Source organism: Eptatretus burgeri, chromosome 7 (assembly GCF_056783735.1).
Source record: "Eptatretus burgeri isolate ZD-2024b chromosome 7, Ebu_testis_v1, whole genome shotgun sequence".
Classification (NCBI taxonomy): domain Eukaryota; kingdom Metazoa; phylum Chordata; class Myxini; order Myxiniformes; family Myxinidae; genus Eptatretus; species Eptatretus burgeri.
This window is the reverse complement of record NC_140967.1, coordinates 24,519,182-24,539,891: the sequence shown is the minus strand read 5'-3', so window position 1 is coordinate 24,539,891 and position 20,710 is coordinate 24,519,182. Positions and strand designations below refer to the sequence as shown.

Here is a 20,710-nt window from a genome sequence, read left to right as displayed (position 1 = left end):
GCAATCAGTGGCGGTAAACTTCCAATTTAATGGGTTTTTTTGGTTTTTCTACAGCCTTTAAAACTTGCATTTAATTTCAGTTGTATTATATATTTGAACACTGTATAACTCATCACCTTATTTACACTTCCAAAAAACTTCATTTCAGCAGTACTTTGGCAAAATTGTACGTTGTCTCGACCAATCAAATTTGCCACTTTCAGTGCGGGAACTTTGAGATTCTTCTTCTTCTTCTTCTTCTTCTTCTTCTTCTTCTTCTTCTTCTTCTTCTTCTTCTTCTTCTTCTTCTTCTTCTTCTTCTTCTTCTTCTTCTTCTTCTTCTTCTTCTTCTTCTTCTTCTTCTTCTTCTTCTTCTTCTTCTTCTTCTTCTTCTTCTTCTTCTTCTTCTTCTTCTTCTTCTTCTTCTTCTTCTTCTTCTTCTTCTTCTTCTTCTTCTTCTTCTTCTTCTTCTTCTTCTTCTTCTTCTTCTTCTTCTTCTTCTTCTTCTTCTTCTTCTTCTTCTTCTTCTTCTTCTTCTTCTTCTTCTTCTTCTTCTTCTTCTTCTTCTTCTTCTTCTTCTTCTTCTTCTTCTTCTTCTTCTTCTTCTTCTTCTTCTTCTTCTTCTTCTTCTTCTTCTTCTTCTTCTTCTTCTTCTTCTTCTTCTTCTTCTTCTTCTTCTTCTTCTTCTTCTTCTTCTTCTTCTTCTTCTTCTTCTTCTTCTTCTTCTTCTTCTTCTTCTTCTTCTTCTTCTTCTTCTTCTTCTTCTTCTTCTTCTTCTTCTTCTTCTTCTTCTTCTTCTTCTTCTTCTTCTTCTTCTTCTTCTTCTTCTTCTTCTTCTTCTTCTTCTTCTTCTTCTTCTTCTTCTTCTTCTTCTTCTTCTTCTTCTTCTTCTTCTTCTTCTTCTTCTTCTTCTTCTTCTTCTTCTTCTTCTTCTTCTTCTTCTTCTTCTTCTTCTTCTTCTTCTTCTTCTTCTTCTTCTTCTTCTTCTTCTTCTTCTTCTTCTTCTTCTTCTTCTTCTTCTTCTTCTTCTTCTTCTTCTTCTTCTTCTTCTTCTTCTTCTTCTTCTTCTTCTTCTTCTTCTTCTTCTTCTTCTTCTTCTTCTTCTTCTTCTTCTTCTTCTTCTTCTTCTTCTTCTTCTTCTTCTTCTTCTTCTTCTTCTTCTTCTTCTTCTTCTTCTTCTTCTTCTTCTTCTTCTTCTTCTTCTTCTTCTTCTTCTTCTTCTTCTTCTTCTTCTTCTTCTTCTTCTTCTTCTTCTTCTTCTTCTTCTTCTTCTTCTTCTTCTTCTTCTTCTTCTTCTTCTTCTTCTTCTTCTTCTTCTTCTTCTTCTTCTTCTTCTTCTTCTTCTTCTTCTTCTTCTTCTTCTTCTTCTTCTTCTTCTTCTTCTTCTTCTTCTTCTTCTTCTTCTTCTTCTTCTTCTTCTTCTTCTTCTTCTTCTTCTTCTTCTTCTTCTTCTTCTTCTTCTTCTTCTTCTTCTTCTTCTTCTTCTTCTTCTTCTTCTTCTTCTTCTTCTTCTTCTTCTTCTTCTTCTTCTTCTTCTTCTTCTTCTTCTTCTTCTTCTTCTTCTTCTTCTTCTTCTTCTTCTTCTTCTTCTTCTTCTTCTTCTTCTTCTTCTTCTTCTTCTTCTTCTTCTTCTTCTTCTTCTTCTTCTTCTTCTTCTTCTTCTTCTTCTTCTTCTTCTTCTTACTTCTTCTTCTTCTTCTTCTTCTTCTTCTTCTTCTTCTTCTTCTTCTTCTTCTTCTTCTTCTTCTTCTTCTTCTTCTTCTTCTTCTTCTTCTCTGTTTCCAATAAAGTCCCATGTATTTTTTCTCAATGTGTTCTGAGAACTCTGGTTTATTCTTGGTTTGATTCTTGACTCAACTATAAACTGTCAGATTGGTCCTTCACAGGCAATTAGCATTGCATCACAAAGTGCATTGTCTGCCTGATGGACATTAAGCTGTCAACATATCTGCTAGTAATAGTTGTTGCATAATAAAAATCCTCCGGTGTCTTTCATGAAGAGTTGACCATTTATCAATGACACCCTGAACAAATACAAATTCCTACCACCTTTATTTGAATCTCAGACCTACCAAGCCAGTGTTTGAATGACTTGGGCCTAAAACCTTCCTGAGCTGAGCCCAGAAGAACACAGTTAAAGTAGTAGTAGTAGTCGCAGCTGTAGTAGTAGTAGTAGAAGTAGTCGTATCATTGAGTCTGTTGACTGTAGGTAGGGTGTTGGCCCCAACAAAAATCTCTGAGACAGGTGGTGGGTGGTTGCCTCAGACCATGATTATTCCACTCGTGAGTTGATAATAACGTAGTTTTTTTTTTACATAACAGTAATTTTGCACAATATACCTGTACAATCACCACGGTATTTGAATGTGAAAAACAATTATGCAAAATCTCAATATACTTTACCAGATTGACATTTAATGAACCAAGGTGTGTGTAAAATTCCAATTTTTGATGTCCAATTCAGGTACATGATGGATGAGTCCAATTTGAAATCAAATAAATGAGACTTTTTTTTAAATCCTCGTGTATCGGTCACCCAACTCCCCGGGAGAATCCGCCATCTGTCATTAATGTTGCATTGCCGAATGTACGATGACGTTTGTTGTTTTTATTTTTTTATAATAAAAAGCTTTTGTATCATTATATTTTGCATTGCCCTTGTTGTTTGATCATATACATAATGATTCTTTGAGTGCAATAGCTTGACCTTATTCCTTTCCCCCTTATTGATGTTTTCCTTCTCTCACATAAAACTGTGATCCCAATCATTTTAAAGTAATTTCTTATTTGCAAAAACTGTTGGTAGTAATTCCTCCACTGCATATTACTTGGACAAATAATCAAGATGTATAATGATTTATTATAGTTATTCCAAATACAGAAAATCAACAATTAAACGGCTTGATGATGTACCTTACTTGTACACATGAAACCCGTTATTTATTTAAGTTTGTTGTATATTTATTGAGTCTCGTTCATCGTATTCACGATTGAGAAGTTTCATTCATTGGGAATATTTTCTGAATATTCATTTTGTTTTTCCACAGCAAGGTTCATTTGAATTACCGCATGGATATACACCACGACCTTTAGACATGACAAATGTGACTCTCTCCAGGGAACTACAAGTATGTTTATATTTAATAATTCTCTGTTTTATGAAAAACATTGGTTTTTTACTTGTTTATTTTCCAATCCTGATAATACTTGAAGGATTACTCATAAATTTGCGTGGTGACACTTCATGCAGTTCCAGACAATAATAATAATCAGGACAGGTTTGTTGATCCCATAATGAACTTGGATACGATTAATGCAGTTACTTCGTTAATTCACACCTGATATTTGTGAAACTAACAAGACCTGCCTCCACTGGGAGCAAAATATGGTGTTACTACCCACTCCCAGCTCAAGGTCCTGCTTTTTCTTCTTCATGTGACAGACGGACGGACCTGTCTCCTTTTAGTAATAGCAACACCCGTTTCCTCTGGAAGTGAAAAAAATGGTTTCAATACCCCCTTTCTCCAGCAGGGGTCAGTGGTTAAACCACTAAAACCAGTGGAGCGTGGAGGGGGTGGGTAGGATTATTTTGTTCCCATGACATGACCATGCATACTCTGAGCACGTATGCAAAATTTGGTGAAAATTGAGCCAGCTGTATTAAATTCTATAATGATCAGACATGCATACATACATACATATATACATGCATACAGTTACAGCCATGAGTCCATTCCAGTTGCCTGGTTTGAGTCCCGCAACTCGAGTCAAAACGACCGCAACCACCAACCAAGTTCACAGTCCTGAGTAACTTACCAGGCCTGTTTGCCATGTTACAATACTCGGACCGTGGAATTGACCAGGTGAAGCGCTGAGAGACAACCATATCCTGATATAATTCGGCCATGCAAACCGTTGGTCACGAGTGTGGTCTCACGCGGTTTCGACCACACTCCAAGTACACTACACCCAGCCTAAACCACCATATGAAGCAACCAGAACAAACATAATCCACCCTGAGAACAAGTGTATTTAATAAAAGAAAATGGCATGGGGGAAGGTTACACGAATGAAAACAGTGAAAATTCGTCTGTAATGAGTGAACACCCTTACTCTACCCCCTAAAACATACCAAGCGATCAGTAGATTCCTTAATTATGATAATCTTAGGGTCAAATCAATCATATGACAAGATAGAGAGAAATAGAGTTTTTGACGAGAGAATGAAGAGATTTGGTCTGGCAATCCAGAGGTAGAGAAACAGGAGTCCAGGGAGTTCAACTCCCTCGTAGAACAATCATTCTGGGGGAGGAGAGAGAGAGAGAGAGAGAGAGAGAGAGAGAGAGAGAGAGAGAGAGAGAGAGAGAGAGAGAGAGAGAGAGAGAGAGAGAGAGAGAGACACAGAGAGAGACACAGAGAGAGACACAGAGAGAGACACAGAGAGAGACACAGAGAGAGACACAGAGAGAGACACAGAGAGAGACACAGAGAGAGACACAGAGAGAGACACAGAGAGAGACACAGAGAGAGACACAGAGAGAGACACAGAGAGAGACACAGAGAGAGACACAGAGAGAGACACAGAGAGAGACACAGAGAGAGACACAGAGAGAGACACAGAGAGAGACACAGAGAGAGACACAGAGAGAGACACAGAGAGAGACACAGAGAGAGACACAGAGAGAGACACAGAGAGAGACACAGAGAGAGACACAGAGAGAGACACAGAGAGAGACACAGAGAGAGACACAGAGAGAGACACAGAGAGAGACACAGAGAGAGACACAGAGAGAGACACAGAGAGAGACACAGAGAGAGACACAGAGAGAGACACAGAGAGAGACACAGAGAGAGACACAGAGAGAGACACAGAGAGAGAGAGAGAGAGAGAGAGAGAGAGAGAGAGAGGGCGACGGCGACGGAGACATGTGGCTGTCTGTGTGGGTGATTCAGCTGGTTGACAGTTGAGTCCCTTTGCAAGGCGAGAGCTCAGCGGTCAGAGAGGGAAGTTAAACCCAACTCGACATTCATAAATTAAAAGGGAAACCCTCTCTCCCAACGTCTTTGTCCTCCTTCTGGCATGTGTGTAGCTCATTTGGGAGTCAACAGCTCAGTGCGCGACAAACCGCCCAAAAACCATGTGTGTAACGATTATTTCATGAGAACTCCTGTGATGATTTAACTTCTCTGTCAAAAACTGTAGTTCGATGGCAACTGTTCATTCTTTCAACTGCATTGTGCCTCAAGGTTTTGCGAGCACTTTTATAAGAGAAACATGAAGGACAGATAACAGAGGAAAGACCATAAAACATAGCCAAAGGTTTGGTGGGGTCAGAAACAACAAGGATGGCAAGGAAAGGGACGCCAATCTTCACATTATTGCGACACATATTTAACATCACAATTAATTACATGATGCTTATTCTAAACAAATACTGTATCAAGACATAACTAATGTTATACTAAACAGCTTTACCCCACTTGGGCCATTTCGACAACAATACATACAAACATACTGTACCTGCAAATAGACAGAGAATTGCTTGTTTTTTAGAATGCTATACCACAGACCTTATAAATCAATGCTGAAGAACTGAATGAATGGATATCACTTAGTCATCTCTTGTTATATTTATCATTGGATTTGCCTTCCTTTTGATTGAAGCATATATTGTGACAGGCTGTGGCTGAAATGTTGGCTGAAAATCACCACAATTCATGGGCCAGGAAACTCAAAATGGAAATGCAAACCAAAGGTATGCATCCTTTTTCCACTTTCTAAACATTTCATTATTTGATGCATTGATTCTGGGTGGATTACAATGGACGCTTGTGTTCACGTACAATTGTACACTGTACTTGTATGTTTGAAATGATTCGCTCATCTTTGTTCGACATGCACTACCGTAATTTGCAATTTATCGGTGGTGGAGGTTATGTTTTCACCTTTGCCTATCTGTCTGTTTGTCTGTGAGCAGATCTCAAAAAGTTGTGGATGGATTCGGACGAAATTCGGTGGACAAGTTGGGTGTGTGACGAGGACGAATTTATTAGATTTTTGTGAAGATCCAAATCCGGATCCGGATATTATAATTTTTTACAGTGTCTCTTCACCATTGAGAGATAGGCCCAAAAATGATATTGTTACGAATTCGCGCCCACCGGCGTGCGATCGACCGCGTCAGCCAATGGCGGCCGTCTCGCCCACCGGACGGACAATTCAGTCGTGACTTTCTGGAACAACACCAGAAACCAGTCACGGGTGGGTTTTTAATCCCACCACGGCCCAGTCCATATTCTATCCACGCGAAATAGGGTCAATCGCCAAATATCGATATACCTAAGTACCCGCGCGGGTAACCTACCGAGGGACCGTACCTCGGCGAAGGCCTGCTTGGACACGAACCGCTTAAGCGGTCCGTTCCGTTCTGGGATAACTGAGCGGGTATTATCGCCAGACCTCGCCGGACCCGATTCTATTTATCGGTTATTTAAAAACCAACTATTATTCCGAGATGCAATATGGCGTTCCAATGGGGGAAAAAGACACGACGAACGGGTTACATTCACACAAGCACATTTATTTCTAAACACGTATACAGGCAAACAATCATGCATGGGACAGGGACAAAGACACGAGCAAGGTGAAAGCACTACGACCATCTCTCAGCAATTATCTAGTCACTTAACAGTTTTTACTTGCAGGACACGGCGCCACCAACATTCATTCAAAAGAAAGGAAAAGGCCACCCTCAAAGACAATGGGGTCATACTGGACCTCTTGGGTCTTTATGGCATGGAGCCTGGATGACCGAACGGGTCCCACGAGACCGTTGCAGGTTACCTGCACCCTCGTGGTGCGATGGTGGGCGAGTCGCGACGTCTGTCCCCCACGGCAGCTAGGACATCCGCGGCTGAGCTCGGCCTTCCACGGGGCCGGCTAGCTCTCTCCGGCACTCTCCACACGGATGGGCAGGCGTGCACGACAGAGCTGGCAAAGCGGCGCCTCCCGTCCACGTCCCTGGTGCCACGCCCGGACTCCCCACCGACTGCGAGCTCCGACGACTCGACCCGAACCACCGAACCCAAGACTCTCCGAAGACCAAGACAAAACCACCACAAAGACCCAGACCTGGCGTCCCGTGCGCCCTTATATTCCTCAGTTCCAACGCCTCGCTCCTCCCCGTTTTTGGCTCTGCCCCCCTTCCAGCTCCTGTGGGAAGCTTCGAGAAAGGGGGCGTTCCTTATCTCCAGCGCCTCACTTCCACGAACCGACCAATGACGGACAATCTCCCCGATCGGCGCGTGGGAAAACAGGCGGGAAAATCCGCGCACCAACGATAGAGGGTTGTGGTTTGGTTTGTGGAGAAGGGGATCGGCAGTTGGCGTAGCAGGGAAGGTGGTTATGGTGGTTGAAATGTGGTTGGTCCAAAAATAACGATAGTCAAAGAAAAACACTATCTCAAAGGATCACAGCCCTGTGACATGAATAAATCCCATTAAACAACGGTGGGGAAATCTAACTGAACACAGACTTATCGATCTAACTGAACTACGGACCTTTATGGTGTTCTGCGAATTTACACAGCTGTAACAATATATTGAATGATATCTCAAAAAGTTGGGGACGGATTCAAACAAAACTTATTGTTCAGGTTGGGTGTGTGATAAGGACAAATTGTTTCGATTTTGGTGAGGATCCGGATCCGAATAAGATTATTTTTAATTTTCAGTGATTCTTCACCTTTGAGAGATGGGGCCAAAAATTATAAATAGCACAATATTCCAAACATTGTTTATGGATTATGACAAAACTTGGTGGATGATTTGGGTAAGTGACAAGAACAAGCCGATTAGATTTTGTTCACCCCTGGAGGTAATGTTTTCCGTGTAATCATGATCCACATTTCATGGTTTCAAGTGCCTAAACTTTTAAGCTTTTTGGAAAACTTCCATCGCTGATCCATCACAACATTACTAATAGTCAAATTAGAATGAATTGAAATCATAAGTGTAACATACAGTTGGTCTTTTGTGCTGCAAATTGGACTTTGTACAGAATGAATCAACGGTTCATCCATAAATTTCCACTTTGCAACACCTGAGCAATGGGAAAAGCAGCAGGATCACATTACTTTGTCATTATGTAATTAATATACATGCCAATGGCCAAAACACCTCTACTTCCAACTGGCATTCTATTTTTCTGGTCGGTGGAAATAATTATAGAAGAGGTTGAAGTAGTCTGAAGTCTTGCTTTATTTCATTCTTTCCTTCATTTATATGCATATTGGGCCAAGTGTCGGTTGGAGTTTGGCCGACAGATTGCATCAATTTGGGGAGGAACGACCAATCTGCTGATGCAGAGTCCTCTGAAGTTTTTGGCATGTATTTGGAGCTTGGGAAGGGTGTTGGTGATAACTTGTGTATTTGTTTTTAAAAAAATGGAAAAGAGAATGGGATATTTAATGTCCGCCAGCTAATGCCGTGTTTGTTGTGTGCTCAAATGAAATCCATATGCTACATGAAGAGTTAAGCTCGCTATATTACTGGTTGAAGTATTGAATAGGAGGTAGATCTAAAATAGGATTTTGGTGTGATTTATCAATACATGACTTTCAAAATGACATGAATGCTAAATGAGGCCTTTTGCACATACGCTGTTTGTGTGTTTACACAGATTCGGTTCAGCTTGCCGAACACTTTTAACCTGACGAAGTTAATGTGAGATGTGTAATTCAAATCGTCAACATAATTGCCAGAATTTAAACGAAAGAGTGGCAATTTCCAAATAGTTAACCATAATTGTTGTGTTCCTGAATGCAAATCGGATTCACAGAAATATATAAATACGAGAAATATCCCTGATAGAGAGGTTTTGGATTTGTACTATTTACTATAAGTACATTCCAGCATCAGCCATGGATATAACACACACACACACACACACACACACACACACACACACACACACACACACACACACACACACACACACACACACACACGAACACACACACACACACACACACACACACACACACACACACACGAACACACACACACACACACACACACAAATTTAAAGTTTTACCCCAATAGATGCAAAACCTAATGCATCATTTATCTTGTGGCCCTGGAACCAACCAGAAATATATATATATATACAGGGTGTCCCAAAAAATTATAACTTTTCATCTGCAAAGAGGATGGTCATAACATATATATATATATATATATATATATATATATATATATATATATATATATATATATTTTTTTTTTTTAAAGATATGTGGCTGGATAGAAAGCTGAAAGGTTGAAGTTTATTGTACCAATGTCAAAATTCCCACCAAAATTTAAATTTTGGTATAGCATCGTTGTTTTCTTTTAGACCACATGTTCGACATAGGCTCCACATTGTCTGATCACTGCCTGCAAATGCATTGTCATGTTCTCCATCACTTTGGGAAACGTTTCCTGAGGAATGTTCTGGATTTCTCGGTGGATGTTTTCCTTCAGCTGATCAAGAGTTTGAGGCCGAAGGTTTCCATAGATCCTGTCCTTGAGATACCCCCACAAGAAAAAGTCTGGAGGAGTAAGGTCAGGGGAATACGGTGGCCACTCAACGTCTTCGTAGAGGGAGATAAAGCGGCCCTCAAAATGTTGGTTGAGAAAACGCCTTGTTTCCCTGGCTGTATGGGGCGGTGCCCCATCCTGCTGGAACCACTGGGTTCTCATCTGGATCAGGTTTTTTTCTCCTATGGGCCTGAGTACGTAGCTCAGGCAGATAGAATTCCTGAATCATTTCGTGATAGTTCCTCTGGTTTACCATGCAAGTGCGTCCCTGGTCATCTTCAAAGAAGTATGGACCAATTATCCCATACCAACCAACCGCCACCCACATGTTGACTTTGAGAACAGATCGAGGCACCAGTTCAGTTGATGCATTACCAGCATTTTCAGTTCCCCAGTACCGAAAGTTTTGCTTGTTTACCTCCCCGGACAAGTCAGCATGGCATTCGTCCGTCATGTGAAGTTTTTTGAGGAAGTCTGCATCTTCCTCCAACTTTCCTGAGTCAGGGTTAAGGTCACGAGGTCACAAAAGTTGTGAAATTCGCTATTTTCAAAACCTATCTCGTCTGTCATTTTAGGAGATATCTTGCAACGGTTCATCGATTATGATAGTAAAAAACATTATAGAGATGACCGTCAACCCCACACGGGGGTAATTTTTTTCTTTTTTTGCAAAGTCCAGTCGTCCAGTTGTCACCCCCACACCAATTTTCAAAGTCCAGTCGTTTGCATTTCTGTTGATCAGTAAGCACCGTTTCCATTGAATTTTGTATGGAAAGGCATGAATGTCTTGGCGAAGGATCCTCTGAACGGTGCTCTTATGAATGTTTGTCTCAGCAGAAAGTCGTCAAATCGATTTTTTTGTACTCTGAACGACCGCCTGTCTCACCATTTCCACATTTTCTTCACTACGACCTGTCCTCTTCTGACCACTGTGACCCTTGTGAAGGTCACAGATGGTTCCGACATTGGTAAACTTTGCGATGGTGCACTTTATTGTCCGAAAGTTTGGTGCATGGCGCAAGTGGATACCGAAATGTCTCGAGTAAAGACGTTGCACCTGTATGACACTTTTCGTCTGGTGCCAAAGTTCAACAATTTTCGTCCGTTTTTGTATGGTCAGTCTTGGCATTTTTCTGGCGCTTGCTTGATATCAAAATAAACTTCAGGGTCTCTGCAACAAGAAATGAAGCATTCCTGACAAAATTATTGCTTTTTTAGGATCAAACGAAGCATTTTAAACGTTGTATTTTTTTTGGGACACCATATATATATATATATATATATATATATATATATATATATATATATATATATATATATATATATATATATATATATATATATATATATATATATATATATATATATATATATATATATATATATATATATATGTATATATATGTATATGTATATATATATGTATATGTATATATATATATATATGTATATATATATATATATATATATATATATATGTATATATATATATATATATGTATATATATATGTATATATATATTATATATATATATATATGTATATGTATATATATATATATATATATATATATATATATATATATATATATTTATTTATTTATTAAAGAAATGTACTCGCGGTGTGTGCTTACACATCGTGTAAACATATGAACCGTGTTTCCCCATTGTCTCGGGTTGCTCACCTGCATTTGATTTTTTTTTTTTTCATTTACTTATATTTTCATTTACGGATGCTTTCCGACAGTTCTGTGATTTTTTTCTGGTGTATCGACTAAGGCTCATGGACAACAGGGATTTGCACTACTATGAACATCATGTCAATACTAGCTGACTCAAAACATGTATTCTAAATCCAGCTCTTATTTTCACTCTGATCCATCTGTCACTCCACTTTTTGGCAACCCAACCAGGTAAGCTACATACAGGACCATTGATCCTCTAGGTTTATTTTAATCCCATGGGATAGGTTGTGCATTGACTGGAGATCCCACATGCATACTTATTCAGGGTGGATAACTGCCTGGCTCTCTCAGGAAAGAATGTCATGGGAGCATCAAGAGAAAACAGTTGTAGCCATACTGGAAATGACAACATCATACACTTGTGTGTCTTTCAATGAAACAAACAAACAAAAATGATTAAATACAAGTCTGGAGACCGCGATGGTTCACGAGCAACGTACACGGTTCGCCTTTTTAGGTCATCTCTGCCGAGATGACCTAATAAAGCCAGACCAAATGTCCGTCCGTCCGTCCATCCGTCCGTACGTCATTCCATCCGTCAACAATTTTTATTTCCGATCTTGATGAAACTTAGTATGTGGGTAGAGGTCGATGAGTGTTGCACAACGATATAACTTTTGTCCGGATTCGAGGTCAGGGTCAAGGTCACGACGTCACGAAAGTTGTGAAAATCACCATTTTCAAAACCTATCTTGTCTGTCATTTTAGGAGATATCTGGCAACGGTTCATCGATTATGAGAGTAAAAAACATTATAGAGATGACCGTCACCCCCACACGGGGGTAATTTTTTTTTATTTTTTGACATTCGAGGGGACGCCATGGGCAAACTGGCGGGAATCGGGAAAAACGTAAATGATGAAAGTTGTAGGACTCGAAGAGCACGACTTGCATACCAACTTTCATTTGAAACAGTTGAAAACCCTAGGAGCTCGATGCCCAATTCATTGATTTTTTTTGACATTTTCTAAGTTCGTGACCTTGTGACCTTGACCTTGGGACGAAAATGAAAAATCGAGCTCCGTGGGGCTATGCAGGTGCCATTGGGCTAACCAAATACCGAAACCCCTGCCAGATTCGACAATCCTCTCGGGGAAGATGTAACTTGAAACCGGCTAGCCCCTAAAAACACGTTTTTGGGGCGTGGCTCCGCCCATAATGGGCGCAACACGCCCATTCTCCGGAAAACACAACCAGATCATGATACAAACCTCGCACCCTAATTTTATCAAGATTGGATCAAAACCCACGGAGCTATGCTCGGGACAGACAGACAGACAGACAGACACCCATAACGAATATAATGGTCACTTACTGACTCGTGAACCAAAACCTAATAAATTTATAAACGTCCATTTGCAATTCCTAATGTTAAATGACGCAATCTTATATGATGCAACATTGGCGACAATCCTTGAATAGATGATGTACTGTACATCTTTCCCATAATGGATCCAAAAGCTCAACATTGGTGACAATCACTGATGATTCATAATGGATCACATGTGTTTTATTTTGATATATGATAAATTATTTACCAGGTCTATTTTTGGATGAGCAGTTGCATTTTATGGATCTGAGCAGTCAAGTTGATGTTTACAAGAGTAGGCCTTCTGAGCCCAATGGCAGGATAGTTTCTGCAAAGAAGCCAATCTTCAGGCATCATTGTGGATCCAAAATGGCAAATGGCTTGTTCATTACACCTTCCATTGCAATTATGACAAGTTTCATTGTCATTGCTGTTGACATTGGACGCTCTTGCTTGGTTTAACCTTTGGAGAGTGGCAGTCACTGAGAATGCTTTTTAATGTGTTCATTGGGTTTTTGACAAATCCTTTGAATGTGATTACTGCAAATGCACTCCAGGCAAGGATAGTTCGACTTTGATTACGTTAGCACCGACTTTCTGCTGAATGAATTATGTGGATAAAAAGTTAATCGTTATATGTAATGTTATGGCATGATGCTAATTATGCCATCATACTGAGATTTAATTGAGAACACAAACTAGAGTGATGTTATCTTATGTCCCCCAGAATGTGGCAGTGCTCATCCTTTGCTTGTGCCCTATGACACTTTGACAGCGAGGGAAAAGTCTAAAGACAGAGAAAAATCTGAGGATCTGCTGAAGTTTCTGCAAATCAATGGATATGCTGTTTCCAGGTTTGGCATATATCCATTTATAGATGTATTTTGTTATCGATATACACAATGTAGTCATACCCTGATATACAATTAAGAAATTATTTCGATGGGATGAAAGGCTCTTTTTGTAGTGCTTGCCTGAATCCACGTTCACTGCTGCCAAAGCAACCACACAGAAAGGATTACACTGGATGGTTTTCCTTTGGCATCCATTTTGCCTTTGCCATCCAAATGGTAGTCAGGACAGAATTTTGTATTTTGTTCAGGTTGCCAGCGATAACTCGCGTCCTCTTCATGAATGACACTGTGCAACTTTGTGAGGCAATTTTCTCGGCCTGGGAAGAACCAATCTGACAGTTTGTAGTCGGATCAGGAATCAAATCCTGTCCTGTCAGACAAAGTGCTGGAATATACTTGTATGAACACCAGTTTGTGCAGGAATTCTCTGGATAATATAATTGTTTTTAGATCAACCAACCAACTTGTTTACATTTAGTATAAGGTTTTGTATTGTTACAGCCGTCGGGTCATCCCAGTTTTCTGGTACGAATCCCAGCGGGCCACATCAACAGTGGCCATCACGGCCGGCTGAGTCAAAGGCCCCGAGCCAGAGCATGTGTCCACTGCCAACCGGAACTTTTGGTGGGACCTCCGAGTCAGCCGATGCGTTACGGTAATTTGGTGCCGTGCACATGATCTCTAATCATTGGCCCAGTGGAGCGGTGAGGTGCATGGCATGGTCTTGTTTTAGAGTGCTGGTCATCTGTAACCAATTAGTCCTTTAATGGACATGCGAAATTTCAATAATGCTCATGACCACCCAAATTCATGCCGAGGCCAAGTATATTTAATAGCAAAGTTCACACGAGGGATGGGAAAAGGAAGAAGCAATAAATATATTGATGGAACAAACCCCATTACCCACTACCAGCACCGTACCCACAAAGGCAATGAACAATTGTAGGATTCCTCAATCATCTAACTTAAAGGCCTTTAATCATTTCACATGAGATATACCAGAGAGGTGGACAAGACAAGAAATACCCGAGCTGTATCGGCATGACACAGCTGGAACCAATTCAAGGTGGTAGCCCAGGTGCGTCACTTCAGCAGCTGTCCGGCTTGGGAGCAGAAGTAGGAGAGAAGCATGGCTGGCTGGGTGGGGGCGTGTCTTTCGGCGACAGCTCTACAGACTTGACGCAGCCTTTCATAGGGTGGTTCTTGGGCATCTTCTTATCCCCCTTTGGCGTATGCACTTGTAAATTATATGGCCCCTACCTTCCGCTGTGATGTGGCATGCCCCTCCACTTTCATTCACCACTGGCCTGAAGCCCAGTCTTGGGGTGGGGCGAACCGTTCTCAGACCTCCACCCAGATGGTCCTGGAGCTGCAAGACCTGTCGATGGTGGGGGTGGCTCTTTCAGCCTAAACTGCAGGCTTGTGGCCTCCCCAGATACAAAAAAGACAAATTACATATTCCAGAGGGTAGAGCATTAAATAAGGGTTCAAAGGGAAAGCTGTTTTTGGACACACACATTAGGGAGGATGGATGACATCTGTCTATATATATAAAGCACACATATCTAATATCACAATTAAATCACCTCACACTAACTCAAAGATATTTATTAGAGATAACTAAACTATGCTAAGCAATGTTAACCCTGAGAAGTCATTTCCACAGCAGTATTAATTTTTTTTTATTTCTGGTATTTTGGATAGCTGAATGTTTTTTTTTGTATTTTGGTTAATATTAGAGCTAAAATCGAATAAAATTTAGCTCTAATATTAGAGCTAAAATCCCTTCTTGCAGGAGCACAAAAGACATGGAGATGGATGCCTCATCAATTGAGAAACGCTTTGCCTACTCTTTGTTGCAACAATTGAACAGCTATGTGGAAAACGCACAGCAGTTTCTGCAACACCTCGGTGAGCACAGGAACGGAATCTACATGGACTACGTTACGACTGATATCACTATATTGATATTTTTGAGGATGTGCGTATAATTTTACTCTACCTACTTAGATGTCATTTCCAAGAACAAAGAAGAGAGTGCTGTGACCCTATTGCCTCATGAGCAGGAAATAAGGTTCTTTGCCAAGGTGAGCTTGTTTCAGGAAATCCAAGTCAGTGTTTTGATGTCATGTTTTTTTTTGTGTGTATCTTAACTGATGCTAAGAATTAGACTGTGATAATTGAGAGATGTATCGCCGGTGTGTATTAACTCAACTTGCCGTTTCTCGTAACGCAATTTACCGTTGTGCTAAAGTAAATCAGTCACTTACCATCCTCATCAATGCGAATTGTGTGCATACACTGTCTAAAATAAGAAGAATCAATGTTTCCAGCAGCTAGGCCAAATTGCTTTTTTCACATTTTTATGGCTTTGCAATATTTTCATCTCTATCTTGTGTGCAGTCTTTTGTATCAATTTGAGGCTCTTGGAAGAGCAAGGTGGCAGGGAAAAATTACAACAACCTGACACTGTGGCAGTGGTGCCACAGATGGACACTACAAGCAGAGAAATTAATAAACTATAAAAGCAGGGACAACAGGGTAGAAAACACAGTAACCTGTAAGTATGATGGTTGGGTACTTGGGTTGGATGGAGTGAATGTGGGGAGAAAAATATCACAGGTATGGATTGGAGGGGGGGCAGGAGGTGAAAATAGATTGTTCTGTTGTGTTCTTGCATATGGCAGCTTGGCTGCCGGGTAGCTATCGTTTCTTGGAAACACAGCTGTAGCACTGATGCTGCACCCCTCTACACTAGCACTCACCACTGACCTTGGAAGGATGACAGGTTGAGTTAACTCTACCTGGTGTTAATACAGTGACCAACAGGGCTCAAACTCAGGACCCTGATATCCCAAGCCAGCCACCCTAACCACTAAGCCAACACCAGGCTTAAAAGAGATGATAGTGCACTGCCAAATGGAGCTCTGGAGGGAAGAGTGGGTTTGAGTTGGGTGCTATTCAAATGGGAGAGAAGCGGAACAAAAGAGTGGAAGGAAGTGGAAATCCTTGGATTTTGGGTGTTTAACCAGGATTGCGTAAATGAAAGAATGTGTGTGACCTGGAGTATCTTGGGAATGTTGTAGGCTGATAGAGTAGGAGGAAGACTTTAGTGCCCAACCATGGAAGTAGACATGAGACTGAGATTTTTCTTCTTCTTCTTCTTCTTCTTCTTCTTCTTCTTCTTCTTCTTCTTCTTCTTCTTCTTCTTCTTCTTCTTCTTCTTCGTCTTCTTCGTCTTCTTCGTCTTCTTCGTCTTCTTCGTCTTCTTCGTCTTCTTCGTCTTCTTCGTCTTCTTCGTCTTCTTCGTCTTCTTCGTCTTCTTCTTCTTCTTCGTCTTCTTCTTCTTCTTCTTCTTCTTCTTCTTCTTCTTCTTCTTCTTCTTCTTCTTCTTCTTCTTTCGTATGCAGTACAAGGCTGCAAGTAGCATAATTGGCTGAGGGCAGGGCTGCACCACCCTCAATAAGTTATTGTAGGAATTAGGAATTTGTGCAGGGTTTTTTTTTATACATGCTCTCGGCTTGTGGAAGAGTTCTGACACAGAAAAAATCAGGACACAACATAACAAAGGGAACATGCCAACAGTATGTCAGAGGGAGAAAGTAGACAAAGACAGACAAATGAGGGATACAGGTAATGATGAGGGGTAAGGGAGAAAGCAAATGGTGGATAATATGGATACATAAGCAATTTTTGGTGAACGGTGGGAGTTTGGAGGGTGGTTTAATGGGTGCAGAATATATCATGATTTTTGAAGACCTGCAGGTAAGAATGAAATTGAATATAGAGTATGTTATGTGGTTCCACAGGTGAGAAAAAAGAGGAATAAATGAGTGGAGGTGAGCAGTGGTTTTGGATTTGGGCACTTTTACGAGGAGGAGGTTGCTGTTGGACCATATGCGTCCTGCAGATACCTTGGAAGGGGGGGGGGACAAAGCACGGAGAGGGCAGAGGATGCAAGTCCAGAAATGAGGCCGAAGAAGACAGATCGGCCACGGACCTGTCAGCGATGGCGAAGTAATAGGCCAGCAGGCTCTGCTTCATCACGAGAGGTTCCAATGATCTTGAAAGCCTTGGTTTCCATGGCGTCAAGTTGAGGAAGATGTGAGGCAAGGGAGCCAGCCCAGAGGGGAGAGCAGTACTCCATCGAGCTGCGGATGAAAGCCTTGTAGGAGGATAGGAGCTCAGGTGTGCCAATAATGATTTTGCACAATGGAGGATACCCAGTCAGCATCTGGCTTTGGAGGCCAATTTTGAAATGTGGCTTACCCAAGAGGGATCATGGCTGAGAGTGAGACCCAAGAGTTTGAGTGACTGAACCTCTGTGAGAGGGTTGTTGAAAAAGTATATGGAACGATTTGCGGTATTGGCCTTTCAGAGAGAAAGAGTGAATGTGTGAGATTTCTCAGGATTGAAAGAGATATTCCAAGTGTTTGACCAGTTTGTGATTTTATCAAGGTCTGAGGAGAGGGAAGAAGCTGCTGCCTGTTTGTAGGAGGATGAGATGTCACGGCAGAGTGTGGAGTCATCAGCAAAGAGATTAAGAGGATTGAGATCATTGATGAAGATTAGGAATAAGATGGGGCCCTCCCAGGCAAAAACAGCATTCCTTTTCTGTCGTAATTCTTTGTAGACTACTGTAGTAGGACCTGCAACCAACTATAGTGTATGAGAGTACTCATATACTATTGTTCTACCTGCAGAATTTTTGCCTTGGCCGAAACACTGCCTTGTGGTAGCGATAGCTCACAGACTCTTCCCAAAGGACATTGTGTGATCTTTAACATCCACCAACTAATGCTGGCAGATGGGACTCCAAGTTTGATGTCTATCTCAGGGGTGGCACACGCATTGATCCCTCATCCTGCCTACAAGACACGAGGATGACAGTTTGTAACTGGGCCGAGATTCAAACCCAGGCTAGACAATTCAGAAGCAAGCATGCTTACCTCTCGGCTGAGATTTTGCAAGATTGAAAGCTATGTTGCATTCAGCTTCCACTGAGAGAGGAAGGCAAGTGTTCCATTGATAGCAGCTTGTTGACTGCATAAGTGCAAGAAGTCAAAAAGCCAGGTATGTAGGCGGCCTTGTATGCTACAAGCAAAGCAGGATATCAGGGTGTGTTATATTTTTTTTATTTCCACCACACAATCACACAATCCCGCCCACCACTCTTCCAATTCCTCCCAACTCTACCATCTGTTTGAAGTCTTAAAATATATATTTTTTAAATACAAAATAAATATTTTCCCTTCTCACCTTATACCTCCCGTAATAACGTGACTCCATCTACCTCCTCTTCCCCTTCCTTCTCTTCTTGGGCAATCCACCTTTGCAAATTCCACTTTGATCGTGAAGGTATTCACCATACACCTTCAGATCTCTTCTTCAAGCTTTTCCTTTATTCTGTTCCCCTCTTCCCTAATCTTCAAAACAAAGAAAAATCCAGTCTTTTACAGTGTTTCAACTTCCTCTTTCTGCCCTCTTCTTCCTCAAAAGCCTGAGTTAAATTCCACCATTCTTTCATCCCATGTCTAAAAATTCCATCTGTGACAACATTTTCTTTCTCCATTCTCTTAACTCTCCTGTATTCCATCCTTCCTTTAATGTATTTAAATGGATCTCTGACCTAAACATTTTTTTTTAATCCCATTTTGCAATGCATGTTTGTCTTCCATCAATTGTGCTTTCTGTCCAACTTCAGTGCCAATTCACCCCACCTCCTTAAATATATCTCCTCATAACTCCTCCCCTGTTATACCCCCTCCTTACTCTGCCCATCTTGCATCCCATCCTACCTCCTCTCTTAGCACCTCTCCACTGCCCTCTGCTTTACTAACAGCTCCTCCTCTGGTATCCTGAACTGTATGGTGTTCAAACATCTATGGGCTCATTTCCAACAGAACAAATATCTCACTCTCTCATTCAGTAAACTCCTCAATATCTCGAATATGCTCTTTCTTTCCTCTCATCACACCTCTGCTTGTTCCCACCCTCTCAAATCTTGTTTCTCCCCCTGCCCAAATCCCATCTTTACCACACCAGTACCCAGGCTCATCCTTCCTCTCTGCCCACCCCTCCCTTCTCCCTCCTCCCCATGCCCATGCCTGCTCTCATCATCACCCCTTCTTTTCAAAGCTTCCCTCTCACCTCTCCCTCTCAAATTAGCCACCTCCTCCCTCTTCAAAGCAAACTTCACTCTCGTCCCCTTCTAAGCTTCCCCCTCACCTTTCTCAAAAGCCCCCACACCTTTCTCCCTCAGTTCTCCCCCCTCCCCCTTCTTCCTCAATTCTCTTCTCTCACTCTTCTCCCTCAAATCTCCCTCCTCGCTCCTCCCCTTCAAATTTCATCTCACTCCCCCTTCTCAAATCTGCCCCCGCTCACATCCACAAAGCTGCCTCCTTCCCCCACCCTCTCTCTTCAATCTCATTTCTCCACCTCCTCCAATCTCCTACCTGCCTCTGCACCCTCTCTTATTACTACCCACTGTGCCTCATCCCATCACCACCTTGCCTTTTGTCCTCCTCCCCATTTGGCTATCTCCCCTAGCTCTTCTGCAATCTCCTACACAATGTCAACAACTCTTCCTACCTCCCACTCTCCTCCCTCATCCTACCCTTCCCTCCCCTGTATATATATAGCCTCCTCCCCTCCCTCTTCCTTAACAGTGTGGACCTCAAACATCCAGTGCCTTCGCTCCAACCTGATAGATCTCTCCATACAGGTTGCAAATGACAAACCAGACATAATCTGCTTAAAAGAAACTTTCCTCTTTCAAGACGTCTCTGACTCCCTCGTATCTCCCTGCTTTACTCCCTCCTACGCTATGACAGATCTGAGCCTCGTTCTGGCAGCGAAGTTGCTTTCGTCATCAAAAACTCTATTCCTCACTCTTCATGCACTGCCCTCACTCCCCCAAACCCCCCGGAATACCTCTGGCTACGGCTTCCTCTCCACTACCACCTCATGCTTATATGTGTTGTACCATCCACCAAACAATGATTCCATTTACATCTCGCTCGCTGAAAACATGGATCAACTTCTATCCTCGCATCCGAACTCTCTCTTCCTCATATGTGGTGACTTTATTTGTCATCATGCCAGTTAGCTGTGTGTGGGTACCTATACTCACCTTTCATGGCAGGCACTTCAGCAACGGACTTCTGCGATTCATTGGGACCGACACAATCTGTCAACTTCCCGACCTGTATTTCAGCCAATGGAACAAGATCTTATCTTTTCTGGA

The 20,710-nt window shown here is 41.6% G+C and overlaps 1 protein-coding gene across 2 annotated transcripts in view; it reads left to right on the top strand.

Annotated features, from left to right (window-relative positions):
• LOC147022834 (ryanodine receptor 2-like) overlaps positions 1 to 20,710 on the top strand; it is a 717,656-nt gene that overhangs the window by 419,237 nt on the left and 277,709 nt on the right. For both annotated transcript variants that reach the window (XM_085887705.1, XM_085887704.1), the window contains exons 57-61: positions 3,027 to 3,107; positions 5,660 to 5,735; positions 13,338 to 13,464; positions 15,260 to 15,375; positions 15,475 to 15,551. In XM_085887705.1, coding sequence (XP_085743831.1) covers positions 3,027 to 3,107; positions 5,660 to 5,735; positions 13,338 to 13,464; positions 15,260 to 15,375; positions 15,475 to 15,551 — 477 coding nt within the window. The remainder of the gene's footprint in view (positions 1 to 3,026; positions 3,108 to 5,659; positions 5,736 to 13,337; positions 13,465 to 15,259; positions 15,376 to 15,474; positions 15,552 to 20,710) is intronic.